This window comes from Aethina tumida, chromosome 3 (assembly GCF_024364675.1).
Source record: "Aethina tumida isolate Nest 87 chromosome 3, icAetTumi1.1, whole genome shotgun sequence".
NCBI lineage: Eukaryota > Metazoa > Arthropoda > Insecta > Coleoptera > Nitidulidae > Aethina > Aethina tumida.
The window spans coordinates 18496806-18518534 of record NC_065437.1 but is presented as its reverse complement, the minus strand read 5'-3'; the positions used below and the strand labels follow the sequence as shown (position 1 = coordinate 18518534).

At 30.2% G+C, this 21729-nt stretch overlaps 7 protein-coding genes across 7 annotated transcripts; 5 read left to right on the top strand and 2 right to left on the bottom strand.

Annotated features, from left to right (window-relative positions):
* Positions 1-167: 167 nt before the first annotated feature.
* On the bottom strand, positions 168-2207 carry LOC109598256 (cytochrome P450 6j1). Its single transcript, XM_020014130.2, has 5 exons — positions 1761-2207; positions 1439-1676; positions 1101-1381; positions 426-1042; positions 168-367 (listed from the first exon to the last, which is right to left on the bottom strand). The coding sequence occupies exons 1-5, from the start codon at positions 1937-1939 to the stop codon at positions 204-206; spliced, it is 1479 nt and encodes a 492-aa protein (XP_019869689.1). The 5' UTR covers positions 1940-2207; the 3' UTR covers positions 168-203.
* A 1216-nt stretch (positions 2208-3423) lies between these two features.
* On the top strand, positions 3424-6042 carry LOC109598255 (probable cytochrome P450 6a20). The gene is given in 6 exon segments (NM_001365403.1): positions 3424-3658; positions 4254-4491; positions 4599-4888; positions 4943-5295; positions 5350-5622; positions 5711-6042. Coding segments are annotated over 6 exon segments (1500 nt in total). The 5' UTR covers positions 3424-3476; the 3' UTR covers positions 5875-6042.
* A 765-nt stretch (positions 6043-6807) lies between these two features.
* Positions 6808-9452, top strand: LOC113002607 (cytochrome P450 6a13-like). The gene is given in 7 exon segments (NM_001365404.1): positions 6808-6986; positions 7652-7889; positions 7943-8226; positions 8278-8630; positions 8824-9099; positions 9166-9286; positions 9288-9452. Coding segments are annotated over 7 exon segments (1476 nt in total). The 3' UTR covers positions 9313-9452.
* Positions 9453-10713: 1261 nt separating this feature from the next.
* On the top strand, positions 10714-13314 carry LOC109598275 (uncharacterized). The gene is made up of 6 exons (XM_020014150.2): positions 10714-11145; positions 12182-12386; positions 12447-12647; positions 12702-12810; positions 12945-13079; positions 13146-13314. Exons 1-6 carry the CDS (start codon positions 11022-11024, stop codon positions 13212-13214), a joined length of 843 nt encoding a protein of 280 aa, XP_019869709.1. The 5' UTR covers positions 10714-11021; the 3' UTR covers positions 13215-13314.
* Positions 13315-13562: 248 nt separating this feature from the next.
* LOC126264937 (uncharacterized) lies at positions 13563-15440 on the top strand. The gene is made up of 7 exons (XM_049964715.1): positions 13563-13599; positions 13653-13744; positions 14214-14325; positions 14385-14570; positions 14696-14798; positions 15055-15189; positions 15250-15440. Coding segments are annotated over exons 1-7 (675 nt in total). The 5' UTR covers positions 13563-13597; the 3' UTR covers positions 15295-15440.
* A 415-nt stretch (positions 15441-15855) lies between these two features.
* On the top strand, positions 15856-20950 carry LOC109598296 (dnaJ homolog subfamily C member 10). The gene is made up of 12 exons (XM_049964712.1): positions 15856-16013; positions 16123-16291; positions 16400-16607; positions 16697-16911; positions 16971-17174; positions 17234-17446; positions 17502-17628; positions 17683-17960; positions 19317-19414; positions 19485-19731; positions 19790-19926; positions 19982-20950. Coding segments are annotated over exons 1-12 (2322 nt in total). The 5' UTR covers positions 15856-16011; the 3' UTR covers positions 20406-20950.
* LOC109598295 (proteasome subunit alpha type-4-like) lies at positions 18337-19302 on the bottom strand. Its single transcript, XM_049964714.1, has one exon. The coding sequence runs from the start codon at positions 19160-19162 to the stop codon at positions 18386-18388; it is 777 nt and encodes a 258-aa protein (XP_049820671.1). The 5' UTR covers positions 19163-19302; the 3' UTR covers positions 18337-18385.
* Positions 20951-21729: the final 779 nt, after the last annotated feature.

Genomic DNA, 21729 nt, shown 5'->3' with positions numbered 1-21729 from the left:
ATCGTTACTTACTATTAATTATTACACTAAATAATTTTTTCCTAATTTACATATATTGAAACAATACAAACAGTATGTAAAATAGTAACGGATTATATTGTTTTCTCCAAATGTTATTTATTAAAATTATATATTTTTTCCTTTTAAACTTGTTTGTAACCCTTACAATCTATAAAATATTTACAGTAATCAAAAATATTTTTTTAAATTGGTTCTACATTTACCCACAGTCCACCTACTACTGAAGCTGAAAAATGCCATGGATGAAACTTAATTGGTAACTGCGTCTTTTCATTTAACGAAAACTTAAAATTTTTTATTAGATGATATATCCCTGCCTTAATTTGCAGTTGCGCATATCGTTTTCCTAAAAAATATGTATTTATTAAAGTGACTAAAAATACACCGCATATGATATAACAAACCTAAACAAGCTCTAGGCCCCTCCCCGAAAGATTTGAAAACGTAGGGGGAATTCTCATCACTCTTTTGAAGGAATCTCTCCGGAATAAATTTGTCGGCGTCCTCGAAATACTTTGGATCCGTATATAGGCCACCAATTGGGAAAATGATTCTTGTACCTTTTTCTATGAGTAGTGGTGGATAATGAAAACCTGATTTTTCTGATGGTGTGTAGGTATAGTTTTCCGTGCAAACTTTCCTCAAGACGAAAACCGTCGGGTTCTTCCTGAGACTTTCCGTCAAACATGCATCCAGGTAAGTGAATTCACTCAGCATTTCAAACGTAAGGTCCTCGCTTAGGCTCAAAATTTCCTCCCGCAGTTTATCTTGCTTATCCTGATTGCAGGCAAGTTCAAACAAGAGGAAGCTCATCACAGTTGAACTGGTTTCGTAACCGTCTAGGAAGAAGGCGGCGATTTGGGCGGTAACGTCTTCGTAAGTAAACTTTCCTGAAGTTTGGTAACGAAGTTGGTTAATAAAGTGCAGAAAATCTTGGCGTACGACATTATTTTCCTCTCGATATTTTATGGTTTTAGTAACGATGTCTATTAATTTATCTTCCACATCTTTATTTACCAATCTGAAAATTTTAGTAAGCACTATAAAATTACATAACGTCTATAAACACTCATACATACTTCATGGATAACATTTTGGTAAAGAAAGGCATAAGAAATCCTAATGAAATTTTAATTGCCGAAATCGTTCCTGGTGTCAAGTAACCAATTGCCAGTTTTCGAAATTCCGAATAAGGTTCTTCGAAGCACTTTCCTTCCAGACCGAATCCAGCACTAGCTACGTTATCAATGGTATATTTTGTACATAATTCCTTCAGTTCTATCGGTTCATTCATGTTCCTATTAACGAATGCCACCATTTTTTTTCCAACGTGGTCAATGAGGGGAAAGATAATTTTCATCTAGAATAAATATTCCCTTTTCTATTTAAATTTTTAATTGAAGGACTGTTAATATACCTTTCCAGAGGTGAAACATGGTGTTAGAATATTTCGTGTGGTCTTCCATTCTTCACCTTTCAACACAACGGGACTTCGTCCGAGTAAGGGGTCAACCTTCTTGTCCACATAAAAATCGTTCTCACTGAAGTGCTTGAAACTAGCCACATTTATCTCCTTCATAAGTATTGGATCTCGTACCAGGAGACAGGGAAACGCTCCATTAAATACGCCCACTACTGGCTTGTCTTGATAATTGCTAAAATAATGAATAGAAAATACTTATTATTATATGTATTAACTGTATTAGATTAACTATTAATATTACTAAAAATAAACTTACAAATAAATATCACGGAAGATTTCTCCCATATGTTTCTTTCCCATGAATTGTTCTAAAATATTACCGAAAAGAAGAGTTGGTTCAGGCCCTTCAACATTTCGACGTTTCCAATATTGAAAATGGAAATACGTATAGAAAAACGTTAACATAAACACACTTATCACTAGAATTAGAAACATATTTTTCGATGTTTAGAATGTGTTCTGATATTTTATATTAGATTAGCTATTAAAAATCAGTACTTATATATAGTTGCCGAATAAAATTCCTGTCATCGTGAAACGACCTCTGTAAGTAGCATTTGGAGACATCAAAATATATCATTAGATAAGTTGTATAATTTTCATGATTTCTTCAATTATTCCAAAATGTACAATAAATAAGTTCATATTTTATACGTTACCATTGACAAAAAATGTTTTTTTATATTATAAATTTATATTATAAGAATAAAATCTGAGAAGTAAATATATATTTAGGCTATTTCTTTTAAATAGCAATAGTAGTTTGTTACAATAAATATTCTGTATATAAATGTAATTCTCTAAAAGTACATTTGCAACATTCTCTTTAAAATTGAAATTAATGTTAATAATGATATATTAAAATGATGACTATCAAAGTTGTTGTTTGTGTCGGGTTGGTAGATTACACGAATCATGAATGATGAACAGCAGTCTATGTTGTTTGTGTCGGGTTGGTAGATTACACGAATCATGAATGATGAACAGCAGTCTATGTTGGGCATAAACAACAATAATTATCATTCTTAAATTAATAAATAATGATAAATTTTATTGTCAAATTTCAAAACAAATTAGCACTTAAATTATACATATTTGTATAGCTACATTTATAAATGAATTCAATCTATATTTTTAGACATACAGTTTTAGTTTTTTTTAAAAAACATTAATAATATGTAATCTATTAAATTTAATTTGCAAAAATAAAATTTACTAATTGTAAACTATTTTCATCAATCAATTTTATTATATTTCCAACCTGAACATCTCTCGTAACAGACAAAACAAAACAATATATTTAGAATCATTACGAATAATGACTATCAAAGTAGTTGTTTGTCTGGCGTTTTTAGATAATGCGAATCATGAATGATGATGAGCGCTACTCCTACGTCTGATACGAACACAATATTCACAAATCACGTACTATATTAGAATAAATAATATTCTATATTTTATAGATAAGAACAAATTTCACCGTATATATGAATGTGTACATGTGTGAATTTGGATTAAATCAAGTACACTTAATATTCAACTTGGTAGCATTACTACCCAAGTTAATTCCATTATGAGGGCAGATATTTGTAAATCATTAGAAAAAATAATTGATTAACTAAACGTTCTTGGGGTGACAATTCGAAAAGTAGTAAAAACAGAAAAAATCATATGTATTTTAAATTATATGCGTAAATAAATATCATGTTAATCGTGTTAATTTTAATTTCATTCTGAATATACACGTCGTAAAATAATAACTACATAATTAAATATGACATTCATGAAATAATCCCGATAACTACAAAAAAATATGTATAGTCAGTACTATCTAATGGTAAACAAACTAGCATGTTAATCCTTTAACTTCCCCACCATGAATTGAAACAGCCGCATTTGTCGCCAATAAAATCCAATTAATTTATGTCTGGTGCATTATTGTTGTGTTAAAATTGAACGAATAAACATCGCAATGATTTGGTTGTTATTGGTGCTTTTATTGCTGTCGCTAGTCTACCTGTTCCAAATATACAATCAAAGTTATTGGAAACGCAGAAATGTTTCAGGACCGAAACCTCGTCTTTTTGTCGGTAACCTCGGGGAGCTTCTGATATTGAAGAAATCACTTTTGGATATCTACTACGAGATTTATAAGTAAGTGTATAATATTTATTTAAATATTTATATTTATATGTTTACTAGAACAATTTTCGTATTCTCTAATAAATATAAAAAAAATGAAAATTTTGCCAAGTATTTTATGATTTATTATGGTTGATTAAATTTACAAAATAATTTAAAAAATTTAGAGCCTCGTTTACCCAATAATTGAATATTTTATAAATTCATTATTAACAATAAATACTTGAGTTATTATCTTACATTTATTTCAATATTACTTAATGTAATGATGTGGTGCATGCAAATATATTGTTTTTATGTACAATCGAATATATACCAGATATTTTTAGAAATGTTGTTGTGTTTTCATTAAGTTTCAATTACTTTATTATTTCCTGAGTAGTTTAAATTTTCTTATATAAGTGTATTATTTGAAATTGTTATGAATTATATTTAATTAGATATATTGTTACGAGCAGTAATTGTACAAAATTTTTGTATACGACAATATATATTTTTTAATTAATAATTTAACATTTTATAATCCTTCTTTGAATCTCATTTATATTATTTCTTGTTTATCAGATGTGTACAATTCGATAATAATATTCTTTTACATGATCTTCAGTGATTTCAAAAATCTACCCTTTGTGGGCATCTACAGGATGGGAACTCCTTGTTTACTCATACGAGATCCGGAATTATATAAATGCATAGCTGTGAAAAATTTCAAAAACTTCTACAACAACGATGTAGAAATTGATAAAAAGGTCGACCCTATTTTTGGTAAAAACGCTTTCGCTCTTCGAGGCGCAGAATGGAAGGCAACCAGATCAACACTAACACCATGCTTCACTAGTCAAAAAGTATGTTATAATTAGTGAATAACTAAAACAAACAACCAATATTTCAGTTTATATGTACAACAACCTGAATGTAAACAACTTGAATTTATATTAATTTCTTCATTTAGATGAGAGTGATATTTCCATTACTGGACACAATTGGAAAACGTCTCGTTAAATACATCAACGATCAAATCGACGCAGGAGAATCCTGTTTGGAAACCAAAGAACTTTCTACAAAAACAACTTTGGAAAATGTAGCCAGTTGCGCGTTTGGCTTGGAGGGTCAATGCTTCGATAATCCAAATGCAGAATTTCGTCAGATCGCACAGGACTTTCTGTCTCCTGGAGGATTACAATCCATAAAGTTCATGCTTATTATGATGTTCCCAGCCTTATCCCGATTGGTTTCTTTCAAGTAATATAAAAAATCCAAAACATAAAAATTTAAAAATTAAAATTCGTTTTCCAGGTTCGTAACTAAAGACGTCGAAGAACGTTTAACGAAAATTGTAACAGACACGGTAGAATACCGCGAAAAGAATAAGATAGAACGTCAAGACTTTCTGCATGCCATGAACCAGCTGCGTAAGACTCATCCTGAATTCACAATGGCCGATTTGGTAGCTCAAGCATCCGGTTTCTTTGCCGATGGCTACGAAACCAGCTCCATCGTTATGAGTTTCTTGCTTTACGAGTTAGCCTGCCATCCGGATATACAGGAAAAGTTGAGGAGCGAGATTCAATCAAAAGTAAAGGAAAATGGTGGTAAAGTGACATACGAAATGATTCAAGAAATGGAATACTTGGATGCTTGTTTCAATGGTAATAGTTTATATAATTTTAATTTCAATAACAGACATAATGTAAAATTTTCAGAAAACATGAGAAAAACACCTATAGCTGCGATATTATTTAAGGCCTGCACAGCACCGTTTTCGCACACATATTCTGGTGAATACGGCGAACATTCGGTGTCGGTCGAGACTGGGACTCCTGTTATAATATCACTGAAAGGTATGTTCCTAGATCCAAAATACTTCCCTCAGCCAGAGAAGTATATGCCAGAGCGATTCCTCAAGGATAGTCAGGATCCAGGTGTAGTTCGGGGTATCTTCAAACCTTTTGGTGATGGGCCCAGAAGTTGTTTAGGTAATAAATCAGTTTCATTATATTACCACTACATTTTTTTTTAAATGAACTTTTTATACCAAAAATTATCAAATATTCAATATTTTAGGTCAGAAATTTGGAATTCTCCAGATTAAGGTGGATGTTATTCATATCCTGTTAAACTTCAAACTTAGTTTTAACTCAAAAACGAAATTACCTCTGAAGATGGACCCCTTTTACGTAATGCCAGCTCCTATAGGGGGACTTTGGGTTAATTTTGAAAAGATTTAATGAATGTTTTTCAAATTAATAAAAAATCATTATATATTGTATTTACAAGATATATATTGTTAAGTGTTTCCACAGTATGTGTTCAGTGTGTGTAAAAATGTAAAAACACGGCAAATTTTATTTCTAATAACAATTATATATTTATATATTATATATATTATATTTCTTCTAATGTTATATTTCTTATAATCGCACAAATCAAAAAAATTATGTAAATAAAATTAAATAAAAATAAATAATGTTTATTATTAATAAAAAAGAAGAATAGCTGAAAAATACCTTTTAAAACACCTTATCCTTATTCTACACCTTTATAAATATTAAAAAGAGTCACCACACAAAATTGAATTAAGATTAACAATAATAAGTCTTCAGGTGTTCTTAATTTCTTAATATGTACACAAAAAATAATGAAAGGTGATAATCATTTTAAAATTTTCCTAGACAGACTGTTATCTAGTATTGTTTTTAGATATTTTAAAATGGCTTTGAGTTGTAAGATAAAAACTAAAACATACCACCATTTTTTTACATAAGTCACTTCTCACAGGACTCCTTAGCTACTAAACACTAAACTTAAAATATGACAATGTACAGTGTAGGATAGTAATCACCACAATTGTGACAAATCATTTATAAATTCAATAACTTTTAACGATTAATAAATATGAAATTTATTTATCTATTCAAAAATTTTATATATTTAAATTGGGTAAATATACTATATTCTAACTATAATGTTCGTTTTATAAAAAATATTCTTAAGCAATATTTATCTTTAGCCAATACTATATTTCTATAAAAATAGTTCATAAAGATTATTTTAAAAATTAGTATGTCCTTGAGGACCTTGACAGTAGTACTGATATAGATTATTTAATAACAGATCAAATATAAACAAAGTGCAGTTGGACTCGATGTTTTAGAGTGATTATGTTTGTTCTTTTGGTTTTTATTGCGGCGGGCTTGTCCTATTTATATTTGAAACATGTGAACGGATATTGGAAGAGGAGAAATGTTCCGGGGCCGGAACCAACATTACTTTTCGGAAACATTAGCGATGTATTTTGGAAGAAAAAGTCTATGGGCGAAATTTTCTATGATGTATATAGGTGAGTTTACATACATAATATGTATGCGGCTCCATTTTTTGGCATTAAATGGTCTAATTTAAGGTAAAATATATTAACATATTTGGGATTATATAATTTACACGTACTATATGAAGGTGGATCAGATTTTTTTAAAAAAAATGACCAAAATAGACCATATTTGGTATTATATAATTTACAGATTAATCCCAGGGAATAGTTATCAACCTACACGACACACTAAATTAATATACTTAATTAAAGATACCACTTAATTTTATATTTTTTAAATGTTATTTTAGAAATACTTAAAATGTTCCTTTCAAAATACTGATAATTAAATAAACAAGTCACAAGTTCAAATTGAACGACCCCAAAGGCTGATTATGAAGAAAATTACAAAATATATATGTGTATCAAATGAAAGAAAAACATTAAGTTACGTTGTTTTTAAAAAAAAAACTCAAACCTGTGTACAAAATACTTCTTCTGTCAACAGAAAAATACATAAGAACATTCCTGTAAACGTGATTCAGAACAAAATAAATACGCCCCTAAATTAACCGACCTAGAAAAGCATTAGAAAACTAAGCTAATTTTATGGTTTAATAAATAAATTATTAAAAATTTACAGTTCATAAAATATATATATATAGATGAACTAATAATTTTATTTTTATTTTAAGAAAATATGAAGATTATCCATACGTCGGTGTCTTTAGAACAGTTACACCATGTTTGATTGCCCGCGATCCGGACTTGATACGTGACGTCACAGTGAAACACTTTAAATGTTTCGAAGATAACGATGTGGTCGTATCCAGTCATGCTAATCCTGTAATCGGAAGGAATCCGTTCGTGCTAAAGGGAAGCGAATGGAAAACTGCAAGGACCAGACTCACATCATCTTTCACCAGCGGAAAAGTAAACACTTTTTTGTTTTTGTTCCACAAGTTTATAAATGTTTTTCGTTTTAGATGAAGACATTGTTTCCTTTGGTGAACGAGAACGGTAAAAAGATGGTAAAATACTTCGAAAAACAGTTAGAGGGGCACAAGGAATTCGTGTGCAGGACTGAATTTGAGAAGTTCACTCTGGAAAATGTGGCTTCGTGTAGCGTGGGCTTGGAAGCAAAGGCATTTGAAGACGAATACACTGGATTCAAATATATTGCTAATAATTTCATGATTGGTTCTCTGGCTATGTTAAAATCGGCTTTTATTTTTATCTTACCTGGATTGTTTCAGCGTTTTCGAATTAGGTGAATTTCGATTAATTTTTTTATATACACCAAGTTAAACGATATTTTTAGAGTGTTTAACTACGACGTTGAAGAAAGAACTAAAGGCATCGTGCAAGAAGTCGCCAAATATCGTGCACAGAACCACATCGAACGACCAGATTTTTTGCATCAATTGCAGCAAGTTGGTGCCAAAGACGCTAGTTTTACCATAAATGACGTCGCCGTCGGAATCGCCGCCATCATCATGGATGGCTACGATACCAGTGCTAATGTTTTCAGTTACTTAGCGTATGAAGTTGCTCGACACCAAGACATTCAGAATAGGCTTAGAGAAGAAATTGAGGAAACTTTAAATGCTAACGACAATGAGTTGACCTACGATACCATGCAGGAAATGAAACTACTGGAGGCTTCAATACTAGGTACATAGGCGTTGAAGTTTGCTAGACATAATGTAAAAAAATATCTAATGTCAAAATTATATGAAGGATATAATAAAGTCAAAAAAATTAAACTAATGTACAGGAAGAACCGGCAACAACTAAATTTTTTTAATATTTTTTTCCTTGAATAATATGTTTACTATTTTGATACAACTTTTATATCTATTTACAGAGTGCTTGAGGTTACATCCTATATTCATGAGTCTGGCCAAAACTTGTGTACAACCATACACTTACGAAACATCAGAGACATCGGTATTTAAGAAGATGTCAGTAACTATTGAACCAGGAACCATAGTGGCGATACCATATGATGGTTTGCACAGAGATCCGAGGTTTTTTATTCAACCCGAAGAGTATCGTCCAGACAGATTTTTAAATGACGAGAAAAATGATCTGCCCAAGTATGTGTTCATGCCTTTTGGGGAAGGACCAAGATCTTGTCTAGGTGAGAATGAAATTCTAGATCGTACCTTGTCGGACAAATTTTAGATTACATGTAATTTATTTTCAGGACAAAGATTTGGTGTGCTTCAATTGAAAGTAGGACTGGTTTACTTGATCCGGAATTTTAGGGTGAAACTATGTCCAGAAAGCGACGTTCCATTAAAAGTTGAGCCGTGGCATTTCGTTCGCACACCTGTTGGTACCATTAAGATAACATTAGAAAAAGTATAAACTATTATTATTGTCCAATTAATGAATTCAATATGTCTAAACAAATAAATATTTAGTTTTAATCAATATGTAAACACAATAAAAACATTTAACAAATGTGTTATGTATTAAAAAACATTCCATGTTGTTTTATTTTATTTGTTTTATTTTATAATAGTTAAAACATAAACCTGAGCTATCATTTAACTTACTTTTAATATATTTTGTATTACATTAATTAATTAAAATCAAACTAAAATGAAACTGACTTTGCTTTTACTAAGAATATGTACGTTTTATAAATTAATATACAGTTGTCTCTATTAGAAAATATAATAAAATTAATTGTAATTGTGACACTAGACTTGTGAAACAAAATATTGCAATGGGGTCAAAACAATGCGAACCTATTAATATTCTGTGATTGTATCGATGAAAGTGTGTTCAACTATCAAAACACTGCGATGGATACGTCAGAATTAACTAACTAATGAATTATCGTACAATTATAATAAACCATTTTAAATATTATTAAATCTCATAAAATACATTAAATGATTTATAACCTCGAGGAGCAATTATATAAGACGGATAAATAATTTGGGATGATTCAACAATGGACTCTCTAGACTTTAAACCGAACTGAAAATATAGTCATAACATTCATTCAAGGAAACCCCATAAACACACAGAATTAATTGAAGAATTGTGTATTTTAAACTTTAATTTGTGATAACACAATGCGTCAACTTCAATAAATAAATTAATGCCGATGATTAAACATTGTTAATGAATATTAAATTTATACAAAACACTCACAACATAGATGTAAATAATGTAAAATGATAAACAACATCAAGCATCAACAGAATATTTCCATCATGAAATATATTTAATAATTTAGATATAAAGATAAGAGATTCAGAAATGGTATTTTTTTGATGTACTGAAATAGAAGAATCAATTGATATTAAACATTACGAGTAAAAGTGTTAATTTTTATATATTTAATTACATCTATCCAATTCTCAACAAAAATAGTGCAATAAATCAAAGTAATTATTTTTGACTACTCTAACTCATTATAAAACAATATTAAATAAATATTAAAATATATATACATTTTTAGAAGTAATATAAGATAGATATAAAATTCTTTTATTTCTTATTAACAAAATATAGTTTTCTAACATTAATAATTAATTATTTAGAGTGTCAATTACAATATTGTCTTCAACTGTGTTGTTAATATGGCTATGCAAAGTCATTTCGTAAACCGATAGAACAACAATAACACAATGGAACATTCAATTATCCAGAGTATTATGAAAAGAGGTGGTCACACACAGTGGCGACCAAAGATAATTAATACATAGAGTCGACGGGTACGAGTACAGGTCCGTTTAGCAACGCAAAATCAGCCTTGAATCGAGAACCGGTGTTTTGTGGTAAAAAGAATCGGACACCGAGCACTGTTTTAATGTTTTGCAAACCACACAATCGGACAGCATATTACAAGTAAATCGCATTACAAATTACCACATCGACGGACAACCGCGAAGAGAAAAAAACGGGCGCGATAATTTCAGTTCGGAACTCGGTGCAGCACAGGAGCGTCTTGCTAAATCGGACGAAAACCAAGAAAATGACATAAAAGTTGGACGCGTCAAGTGTATATTATCAAGTTGAAGAAACAACAAAAATAAGAAAACCATGGAACAAAAAGGACTATTGGTACTTTTGATAATTGTTACTGGAGTGGTGGTGCAAGGACAGCTAACGTTTAGGGCTCCACGAATCAGTCAGTTCTTCGACAGAGTTTCCAACGCAACTTACGGTAAGTGATCGAAAAGAGGATTTTTTATTTTCCCCAAAAAAATAAAATTTTTAAGAATTATTAATGATAATATGTAACTACAATACCATAATTACACTAATTATCTGATCAATATTAGAAAATGTACACAAAATAATATTAAATTTTGCAGCCCTGATTGAACTTTACTAAAAATACTGAATGGAAAAATGCAAACATTTAATTTCTTATTCAATACAGTATTATGTAACTTACATAAACATAACATCAGCTGTGATAATCTTAATAACAAATGTTAATAATTAAATTGGTGATAAGTAATACAATAAAAAAATAGACATTAATTATTATCAATTATCAAATACAAATAATAAAAGTATTAAATTAATTTTTTGAATGTAGGTAAAGATTTCTTCGTTGCATTTACTTTTACTTTTTTCTGTCAAACAATGGATAAATTTATAATAAACAAAATTTTAATTCAAACATATATTTAACAAAAATGTTATGTTAAAATATGAATTATCTATACTTTTATGATATAATATCTATAGTTTAATGTAACACAGATGCTGTTGACGTGAGAAAATATTCACACTTTCACTCGAATCTTTTATAACCAATATTAAAATATGGCAAATATTTTCGTACTTTATATTAATTTACACTTCGTAACCAGGATAATCGCACAATAATTTGAATTTATTCTAATCGCAATTATATTCAAATCATACGGTTGATAAAAAATGACATAATCTAATAGTGGGAATTTTTGTGATATTTGATCCTTGGTAAAGTGTTTCTATGAATAATTATACACATTGCAATAATTCTCCCACATACATGCATTTGTTATAATTGAGTTGTTTATTAAAAAAATTAGATAATGTTACGTTCAAATCAGTAATTTATGGATACTAATACCATCATGTGTGATAACGTATCATTAAAGAGTTTAGATGTGCAAACACCCACTTCAAAATTTCATTTATCAACAATGAGATAATAAATTTAAAAACGCATTTATGGGAAGAACAATTAACGTTTAAATTTGCAGATATAATTCGTGGTGGTGTGAACCTGTTTTCTCGCACTACCGACAGGATAATCAACACATTCGCTTCCGTCGAGGACCGTTTGGAAGCCCTGCTTAACGAATTCCGTAAACGGATCCTGCAGGGAATCCCCGAGTTCAACATACCTGTTCTCGATCCACTTCACATCAACCGGATAGACTTCGATGTTGTTCACGATGCAGCCAAGTCAGTCAATTTGTTTCTCTTTTTTTGAATCTACTTTCAATGTTTGGCATTTTATTTTAGGATTAAAGGCTACGCTTCGAACGTGACAATAAGACACATCTCCAAATTTAAGGTGGATAAATTAAAATTCACTGATTTGGGACGTAGAGGATTGAAATTGGATTTGAACATAACCTTCCCGTACCTCACCGTTGTAGGTCTATATAAGATAGATGGAGAAGTCAGTGAAACGTTTCGTATTTTCGGTGAAGGACCCTTTTGGTAAAATATCCTGATAAAAAACATGAAATATTTTTTTAATATAACAAATTTTAGGCTAAATTTAACAGATTTGTCCATCGGAACGTCTACAGTTCTGAAATATACTTTCCCAAGACTGAAAGTTACTGACATGAACATTGATGTTAAGCTTCGGAAATTGAGTGTAAGTAAAAAATAAATATCTGTCAGTTTTAGATGCTTTAGGTATTCAAAAAATTTAACATTTTTTATATTTTGTTTATTTATTTTATTGTCATATTGTGGTTCTGAACGCCAAAATCTTAAATAATTTTTTAGAACAATTTTGAAAATTTAATGTCCGACGAAGAACTGGGGGAACTATTCAACAAAGCCATTGCCAGTTTAGCTCCCGAGGCACTAACTATGTTGTGGCCGGAACTAAAGGCGCCAGTTGAGAAACAAGTCATGAAAGTAAGGCAACCATTTTAAACACCTGTACGTAACTCAATGACAATGATTTTTATTTACCTTTTTCAGTATATCAATAACATTCTCGAGAACACGACCATTGCAGGCCTTGCCAGGAGATTTTTCAACATCCCGTAATGGAAAGTTATCTATGAAACCATTTCTGTGATCGAATCTAGTATGTTTATTAATTACTTTCAAAATTTTAGTGCATTAAATATACTTTTTATTTAACATATTCTGTTGTTTTATTTATTAACTTATTATGCACTAAATACTTGTCTAGCTGAATTCAAAAACAGAACAGATTATCAATAGGAGTTACTGAGTCACATCTTATCAAAAGTAATTTTTTCAGACCACTCCAGTCTGGATAATATAAATTATAGAATATCTTTACCTTTTTTAAATATAGGTTAATAACTGGATGGTACTGATTAGATTGTTAATCTTTATTTATAACGTATTAATTTTAGAGCAGTTCATTTGTGTTGCAAAAATATTTTAATATTATTGAAAAAATGTGGGTAATGATTATTATTTTTAAATCAGTTTTACAGTTTAGTATATTTATAGGTATATACTTTCCCTAATAATTTTAGTATTTGCTCACGAATTTATTGGTGTTCAAAGTCGAGTTGATGTTTGTATTCCTGCTGAAAAACTTCGTAAGTTAATATTATTTTAAATTTTAACTCATGTGTAGATTTAAAGGTGGTGAGTGTATTGAGTTTATTTAAATAATTGTAGCTAGATAATTTACTTAAAATTACATTGGAAGCGCAATTACTGTGAGATAAATTGAATAATTAAATTGTAAAAGTAATATAACTCGTAACCTTCCCGAGTACTATAATTGAAAATATAATTAAGTGCTATTTTATTGCTATTACGGAAAATATAAGAAAAAATGTTAAAAAACAACATATAAAACGTGAAATAATATAAATTATGAAAAATTATTCAAAATTAATAGTTCTTACAATATTAATCAAAATTTTAAGACTTATAAATTAAGTTTTGTAAAAAAAGTAGTTAAAAATCAAATGAGAAATATGTAAATAGAATAAAATTTCTTCTAAAGTAAAAAATTTAATACAGTTCTTAAAATCTTTTACAATTTATAAATTTTTTTAGATGGAGATTTTTACAAGAATGAATTGCCTAAATTAATAGCAAACAAACTGAGATCTAATGAGTCCATTTTTATAGATGAACTTCCTTTTGGGTTCGTTCATCCAGCAATGGCGTAATAACAAACAGCGACGTGGATAAACTTATTAAAATTATTTTCGAATATCATTGTAGGCTTAATGGCACATTGGACAACTTGAATGTAACAAATTTTGATAATTTTACAATTAAATTGGATTCAACGTCAGAAGGACATCTGAATCTTACATTCTCATTAAACGATGTGAGATTTGATGGGCAATACGATTTATTTGGTAACATTGGTGACTTGTTTGATATATTTGGAATCGGGGACTTTTGGTAATGATATAATAAATCAATTGTGATAGCATAAATTTTTACATTAATAATAATAGTAATTTTTTAAAGTAACTTATTGCACAATACATACAAAATAGTTTAAATTGGATTTATTTAATTTTCAGGTTAAAGGCCACAGTAAGCGTTGACGTGATTTTTATCATAACTCATACCAGTGACGCAACTTGCATTCCCCTCGATATTAATGTTCGTTTAGCAAAAATAGATGTAAGAAAAACATTAACATTTTAAAAATAAGAGTATTAATATTAAAAAAATTATTAGTTTCTATATTTATCTATTAAATTTTAATCTATTTATATACAAAAAAATATATTGACAATATATGTAAATAGCATGACGTTAATTTTTTTATATTATTTTTTTTGCAATACTTATAGTAGGGATATATTTTTAAATCTAATTGTTGGAAAGAAATATTGCATTTCAATTCTGTATTATAAAATTTTAATGTAATTTGTAGGGTTACTTAGACAAGTTCATGAACGACGCCGAACTAGAAACTTTGATGAATAAAGGCGTGATGACAATAGCCCCATTGTTAGTAGATGATGTTTGGACCACCATCCAGGTATATTATCATGATGTTCTTCAAAATGTGAGTATTAAATTATATTAATAATTAAATTTTAAATTACTTTTTCTTATTTTGTTACAGTACATAAATTGTTTGCTGGATTACCATTGTGAGCAATTAGTATAAACCGAATCAAAACAAAATAATCAAGAGTAACACAAGTGTTATAATGTAAAGCAAAATAAATTTACTAAATTGTGTGGTTGTATCAATATGTTTATACCACGCAATATTGTATAAAAAATTATATTGTCTATTCCACTGACTTGTAACGAAAGACTTCTTCAAATAAAAATATGTGTTGATTTTGTCGTACTGATTTTTATGTGTTCTTTTGTTTTTCTGTCTTACGTACGTGTATACGTATATGTTTAAATTACTCATATTTGTAGCTGATGTGTGTATATTAAAGCAGCAAAAACATAAGTGTAGAAAAAGTAGTATGTTAACAATACTGACTTAAAATTAAATAATATAAATATGATTTTTTTATAAGCAAAATAATAAAACAAAAGTTTTGCGGACTGACTTTGTGGAAAAACCTCAATTAAATGAATTGTACATATTTATGTTTTAGTGAAAATAATGGATGTTAAGAAGTCTAAAGTATCTATTTTTAGATTACTCCTGTATATCGGGTTGCATATATTCCAACTGGGACCAATCTCTTTCATTGTTTATGGTCTGGTTGAGAAATGGTAAACTTGTGAAATTAACCAAAGAGTGTGTGGGTGCTTTAACGGCATGTGTTATCTAAACTGAATGATAACGCTATGCGTACATTATACAATTTTATATAAGAATATCTGTGATCAAGTGTAAACCTAAGAGATCTTCAAAACCATGTAAGTCCATAACTTTGCGGCAAAATCATGTGTTCTAACCTGGACACGTCAGATGTGCCGGAACGATGTCGACATTAATTAATTCTTCTATTAATTAATTGTCTTTTAGGAGATTGTTTATAATTGGCATAGTTTTGCTTACATATATTTGGACTACTAGTTCCAAAGAAGAGACAGACTTCTACAAACTTTTAGATGTAGGTAAAGATGCAACAAGCAAAGAAATCAGAAAAGCTTTTAAAGCTTTGGCTGTTAAATTACATCCAGACAAAAATAAGGTCAGTTTTATTAACACAAACATATTAACTAGTAAGATAACTAGTTTTTCATTTCTATTACAACCTAAATAATAACAACTGATTTCATTCTTTGAATAATCCTCTTAGGATGACAAAGATGCTGAGTCAAAATTTATTAAAATTGTGAGAGCATATGAAGTACTCAAAGATCCTGATGCCAGAAATCGATATGACATGACTGGAGACACTGGTGATAATAAGAAACAGAACTATCATAGCTATTCTTATTATCGAAATCAATTTGGCATATATGATGATGATCCCCTCATTATTACCCTTGGAAAGAGCGACTATGGTAATCAACTTACTTTGTTAAAAATTTTTAAATTATTTGGTATATGTTGATTTTTATTTATTAATTTAGTTATTGTTCTTTTTCCTAAGAAATGAACATTTTGGACAAAAACCAAGCATGGTTTGTGAACTTTTACTCTCCAAACTGTCATCATTGTCATGATCTGGCACCAACTTGGAGGAAACTGGCTGTTGAGCTTGAGGGGGTTGTAAGAATTGCAGCAGTAAACTGTGAAGATGATTGGATGTTATGTCGACATATCTATGTTGAATCATACCCAAGTCTCTTGTATTATGAAAAAGAGGTAATGTGTGTAATTTACTTGTTAATATTATTATTGACACATCTTTCTTGTTTTAACAGGCTACATTATATGATAGTGAAAAATATGTAGGTGACAGGACTTTGGAAGCATTAAAGAAGTTTGTGTTAAACAAAGTTCCTGCTGTGCCAGAAGTGACTGAGTCAAATTGGGATGGAAACAAACAATGGTTACTGTTCTTGTGCACAGAGGACAATGTTAATTGTCCAGAGAAAGAAACACAAATCAAACTGAAGGCTATTATGGTATAAAGTAAATATGTTATATTCCAGAGAATAATTACTACTATTGTGTTTTTTTCTAGGATGGTTTGATGTCAACAGGTATTGTAAAAGATGAAAAATTGTGTGATAAAATTTATGAATCTCACAAAATGAATCCTGTTGTATTCTGGCAAGTAAAGGATGATGGCACCTCAGAGGTACATAGTATAGAAGGATCTGACAGTAAGGAAATATTAGACAAGATTTTAAATATTCTTCCTAATCCAGAAACAATAGACGAAGAAAGATTTAAGGTAACAGTCTAATTATTTTTACCATTTACAGTATATGTTTAATTTTTATTTTTAGGAAATAAGGTCTAATCTTCGTCTAGAACAAGAGAAACCTTGGTTGCTATGCTTTTATCTGGGCCCTGCAACTGAACTTAACTTGCAACTGAAGCGTCTGCCAACTTCCGTTCCAAATATCAACATAGGTAAAATCTAATAACCAGTAAAAAGAAAAATCCACTTGAATAATCAAATTTAAGGTTTGGTTCATTGCGGAAAGAGTGCGGCTCTTTGCAGCAGTTTGCACATCGCACGATATCCCACATGGGGTGTTTTGAAAGTGGGCGGTGCTTTTGAACCGCATCACGGACGAGACATTCTACACGAGGTGGCTACGTTCGCGAGAGACAGCGTCCTTTCGACTAATTTCCACGCGCTGTCGCCTGCCGATTACAAGCGGCTGCTTAAAGAGGGGGGTGCTTGGTTCGTCGACTGGTATGCACCTTGGTGTCCCCCCTGCAAACGCCTCATGCCTGAGGTAAGTTAAAAAGAATATATATTTTTTTAACATACATGAGTATAATATATTTTTTATAAACATGGCGTTACTTACCTAACTGTGAAATGTGTTTGTATGAAATTAAATAACTTCATAATATTACGTGGAATACAATAATATTTATTGAGTACTCTTTGAAAAAAAAAATAGTTCATGTCACTTATGATTGAACCACAATTTCAGAATAATTTTTAGTTTAGTTTAGTTGTTTTAGTTGTCTATATGTTAAATTTCTAATTAATCAGTTAGGTGAATGACACTGTATATCATATAAATACATAATTAGGTTACGTTTTCTTAGTTGCTTAAAAAGTAATAAACATACATATTTGTTTATAATTAATGTTTTGTAATTTATTAGAGTATAACAATAAAATTACATAATATTGCAAAATTAGTAAACACTAATTATTTATTTTCATTATCTTTGAGGGTACCTCAGCCGGAGATTGTTTCATCTCAAAATCATGTATTAAATCTTGAATTTCCTTTTTAGATAATATGTTAATTAGCGTTTTATCGTTAACCCTTCTTAAGGTTGCAATTTCAATTTTGTCAGCAGTTAATTTTGTCATATCTAGCGCTTTAAATAGGACTTTCATGCCGAGATGTGTAGAATCATTTAGAGTCATTTCTCCGTTCTTGTACTCCTGTGCCAATAGAGATGTGACTGAACTACTATTATTTCCAATACAAACGGCCCTCCATCCACTATAATTACCACTTGGATCAGACTGATACAGTTGATATCCATGGTGAATGTCCCATCCCATGTATAAAAGAGAAACACCAAAAGGACGTTTTCCACCAAATTGTGTGTATGCCTGCTTAGTGTCACACAACCACGACACCAACTGTTCACATGGAATTGGCCTATTATATTGATACAAGTACCTTTGCCCAATCAATCTTAATTCGTTTCTCAATATGTAAGCGTCTGACGATATCCCAGCCACACTGCAAACCATATTTTCGTTTAGCTGGTAGATTTTTTCTGTTGGAAATACTTCATCAAGAAGTTTATTGGTGTTGCGTTTTTCTGCGGCCATGAAAATTCCATCGTTCGCTAAAATACCCAGACATGTGCCTGCATTACTTATGGCTTTCATCGCGTATTCAACCTGGTATAATCTACCCTCGGGGGAGAAAATTATGGTTCTAGTGTCATAGCGGCGAGCCATTTTCTCAACTTCAAATAAATGTCAGATAAGTCAATCTTATCTGACATTTACCGTGACTTATTTAAACTTTTGAAATAGCTTTCATTAAAATGCATTGAATCAAACCATTTAGAATATTGATAAAGATCTTAACAAGCCATTAAACATATTACAGGTTCGCAGAGCCAGCCAGAAATTCGATGCTACACAAATTCAATTTGGCAGTGTAGATTGCACCATGCACAAAGAATTGTGTCAAGAACAGGGTATCAGGTACGTAATTTATATAATTTCTCTTTTTCATTCGATATCCGAACATTTCTGTACATTTCTCCTACTATAGATCTTATCCGACGACAATGGTTGTCAACGGCACTAACACTTATCATTATCATGGAGCAATGTCCGAGGCTGACATTAGGAGCTTCATTGAGGATCTGTTGGATCACACCGTCGTTACTCTAGACAGCAGTTCATTTGCACAGTTGATGCGCAAACCAGAAGATGAAATATGGATTGTCGATTTTTACGCACCTTGGTGTAATCCTTGCCAGAAGTTGGCACCTGAATGGAGGAAACTTGCAAAATATGTAATATTTTTTATACCTAATTGTTGAAAGTACAATTATTTAACATATGCTATTCCAGATGTCCCAGTTTCCGGAAGTAAAGGTTGCACAGGTGGATTGCGTTGAAAACTCGGATCTCTGTTCTGCCCAAAACGTCCACGCCTACCCCACCATCCGTCTCTATCCCTTGGGAAGCAAAGGGTTAAATACCATGGCGTAAGTTAAATCCTCTTATTTGTCACGGGTATAATAATATTTGAAATTTTTGCAGCATATATAATGGAAATCGTGAATCAGTGTCCCTAAAACGCTGGCTTCTGAGTTTCTTGCCGTCTCCTGTTTTGCAATTAAATGCAGACCAGTTTCGCGAAAAGATACTTGCCGATAAATCCCATCTGAAACCGTGGCTCGTTGATTTTTACGCACCCTGGTGCGGACACTGCGTACATTTCGATCCGGAGTACCGAACTGCAGCACTCAAACTCGAAGACGTTGTCCACTTGGCTAAGATCGATTGTGAAAAGGAGCGCTACTTTTGTGGGCAACAATATGTAACAGGTTATCCAACTGTATATTTGTATTATTCGTCAACAGATAGAGTAAGGGTAGAGAGCAGGACTGCTGATCAGCTTGTTGATGAAGTTAAGAAATTAATCGAAAGGCATGACAACAGGAGAAGACATGACGAACTGTGATGTATGTGCAAATTACGTTCCTAAAATTATCACAAATCGAAGTTGGCGTGAAAGTGATACACTTATATACTTTTTGTAATTAAATGTTTAATTTGAAACGACGTAATGGTTTACTTCTAATTTTAGACGTGTTTTCAATAAGTATTTGAAATGAGAAATTTATTATGCATCCCAACTCTGATTAAAATAAGTATTACAATAACTAATTATTTTTTGAACGATCATTTTCAGACTCTATTTTCATTTTCAACTTTAATGTTTAAATACAAGTGTACACAGAAAATAGGCGTCTTCTCAAAAAATTTTGCTTTTAGGATATATTCAAAGAACATTGTTCTGTATAGAAATTAAATTTAAAAATTATAATAATTTTAAATGAATTAAGTAGAATCTCTTTGTTCTAGATGCTTTTATGTGTATTGACAACAAAATCACTGCCATATTTATAATTGTTGTTTGTGTATGTACCTTCCAGAAAATAATATATATATAATAATAAATAATATATTTTGTATTAACATTATTATTAAAATGTAATATATACCCTTTTTTGTTTTATTGAAATATTGCATATTTGAATACTGATTGTTAAGTTAGGTATCTCCAGACAAGATAATAAGTAATAATAATGACTAATACCTAGACTATACAAAATATTCACAAATTTAAATATTAAATATGCTTTATTGTTATACCTGGAAATATTAGATATGCCCTTTTTGTATAGATGCCTTTATTAAACAAAAATAATTTATTCAAAATTAATGCGACCATATGTATAATATATTTATAAATATATTGTAAATGATAAATTTCTATAATAATGTTTAAAAACAATATATTGAGAAACACAAATATACCGGGTGACTGAAAACACCCAAGATCAACTAAAAGTCATATATGAACCGATTTTAACAATAATAATCTCTATAATTTTAAAATGGAAAGTGTATACTGATTTCAAATTTATTGCAAAATTTAATAATGCTGCTCAGTTATCAAAAACTAACAGGTTAATCGTATTAAGTTTTCAGTGTGTTGTATCTCCTCTATAAAAAATATTTCAATACATCCATTATATAATTGTTAAATTCTTCAGAACTCAAAGTTATGAGTCATCGCTGAGGAAAATGTATTAAAAGTTATAAATATAATATAAATAAATATCAATATAAAAAAATTAATAGAAATAAGAACAACTTGAACTATTAAAAATGGTAATATAAAAATAGTTTCCGGACTGTATTAACTTTTAATCTGTCAAATGATTTGAATTTTTGTCTGAATCACAGTAAAATCTAATAATGTTTAAAACAGAAGATGA

Coding starts and splice junctions, on each gene's coding strand:
- LOC109598256 (XM_020014130.2), bottom strand. CDS start 1,939: ATGTTTCTAATTCTAGTGATAAGTGTGTTTATGTTAACGTTTTTCTAT. Junction 1,382..1,438: donor CATGTTTCACCTCTGGAAAG/GTATATTAACAG, acceptor TATTTATTCTAG/ATGAAAATTATCTTTCCCCT. Junction 1,043..1,100: donor ACCAAAATGTTATCCATGAA/GTATGTATGAGT, acceptor TAAAATTTTCAG/ATTGGTAAATAAAGATGTGG.
- LOC109598275 (XM_020014150.2), top strand. CDS start 11,022: ATGGAACAAAAAGGACTATTGGTACTTTTGATAATTGTTACTGGAGTG. Junction 11,146..12,181: donor AGTTTCCAACGCAACTTACG/GTAAGTGATCGA, acceptor TTAAATTTGCAG/ATATAATTCGTGGTGGTGTG. Junction 12,387..12,446: donor GTTGTTCACGATGCAGCCAA/GTCAGTCAATTT, acceptor ATTTTATTTTAG/GATTAAAGGCTACGCTTCGA.
- LOC126264937 (XM_049964715.1), top strand. Junction 14,326..14,384: donor TTCGTTCATCCAGCAATGGC/GTAATAACAAAC, acceptor ATATCATTGTAG/GCTTAATGGCACATTGGACA. Junction 14,799..15,054: donor TTCGTTTAGCAAAAATAGAT/GTAAGAAAAACA, acceptor TGTAATTTGTAG/GGTTACTTAGACAAGTTCAT.
- LOC109598296 (XM_049964712.1), top strand. Junction 16,608..16,696: donor CCTTGGAAAGAGCGACTATG/GTAATCAACTTA, acceptor CTTTTTCCTAAG/AAATGAACATTTTGGACAAA. Junction 17,629..17,682: donor CGTTCCAAATATCAACATAG/GTAAAATCTAAT, acceptor ATCAAATTTAAG/GTTTGGTTCATTGCGGAAAG.
- LOC109598295 (XM_049964714.1), bottom strand. CDS start 19,162: ATGGCTCGCCGCTATGACACTAGAACCATAATTTTCTCCCCCGAGGGT.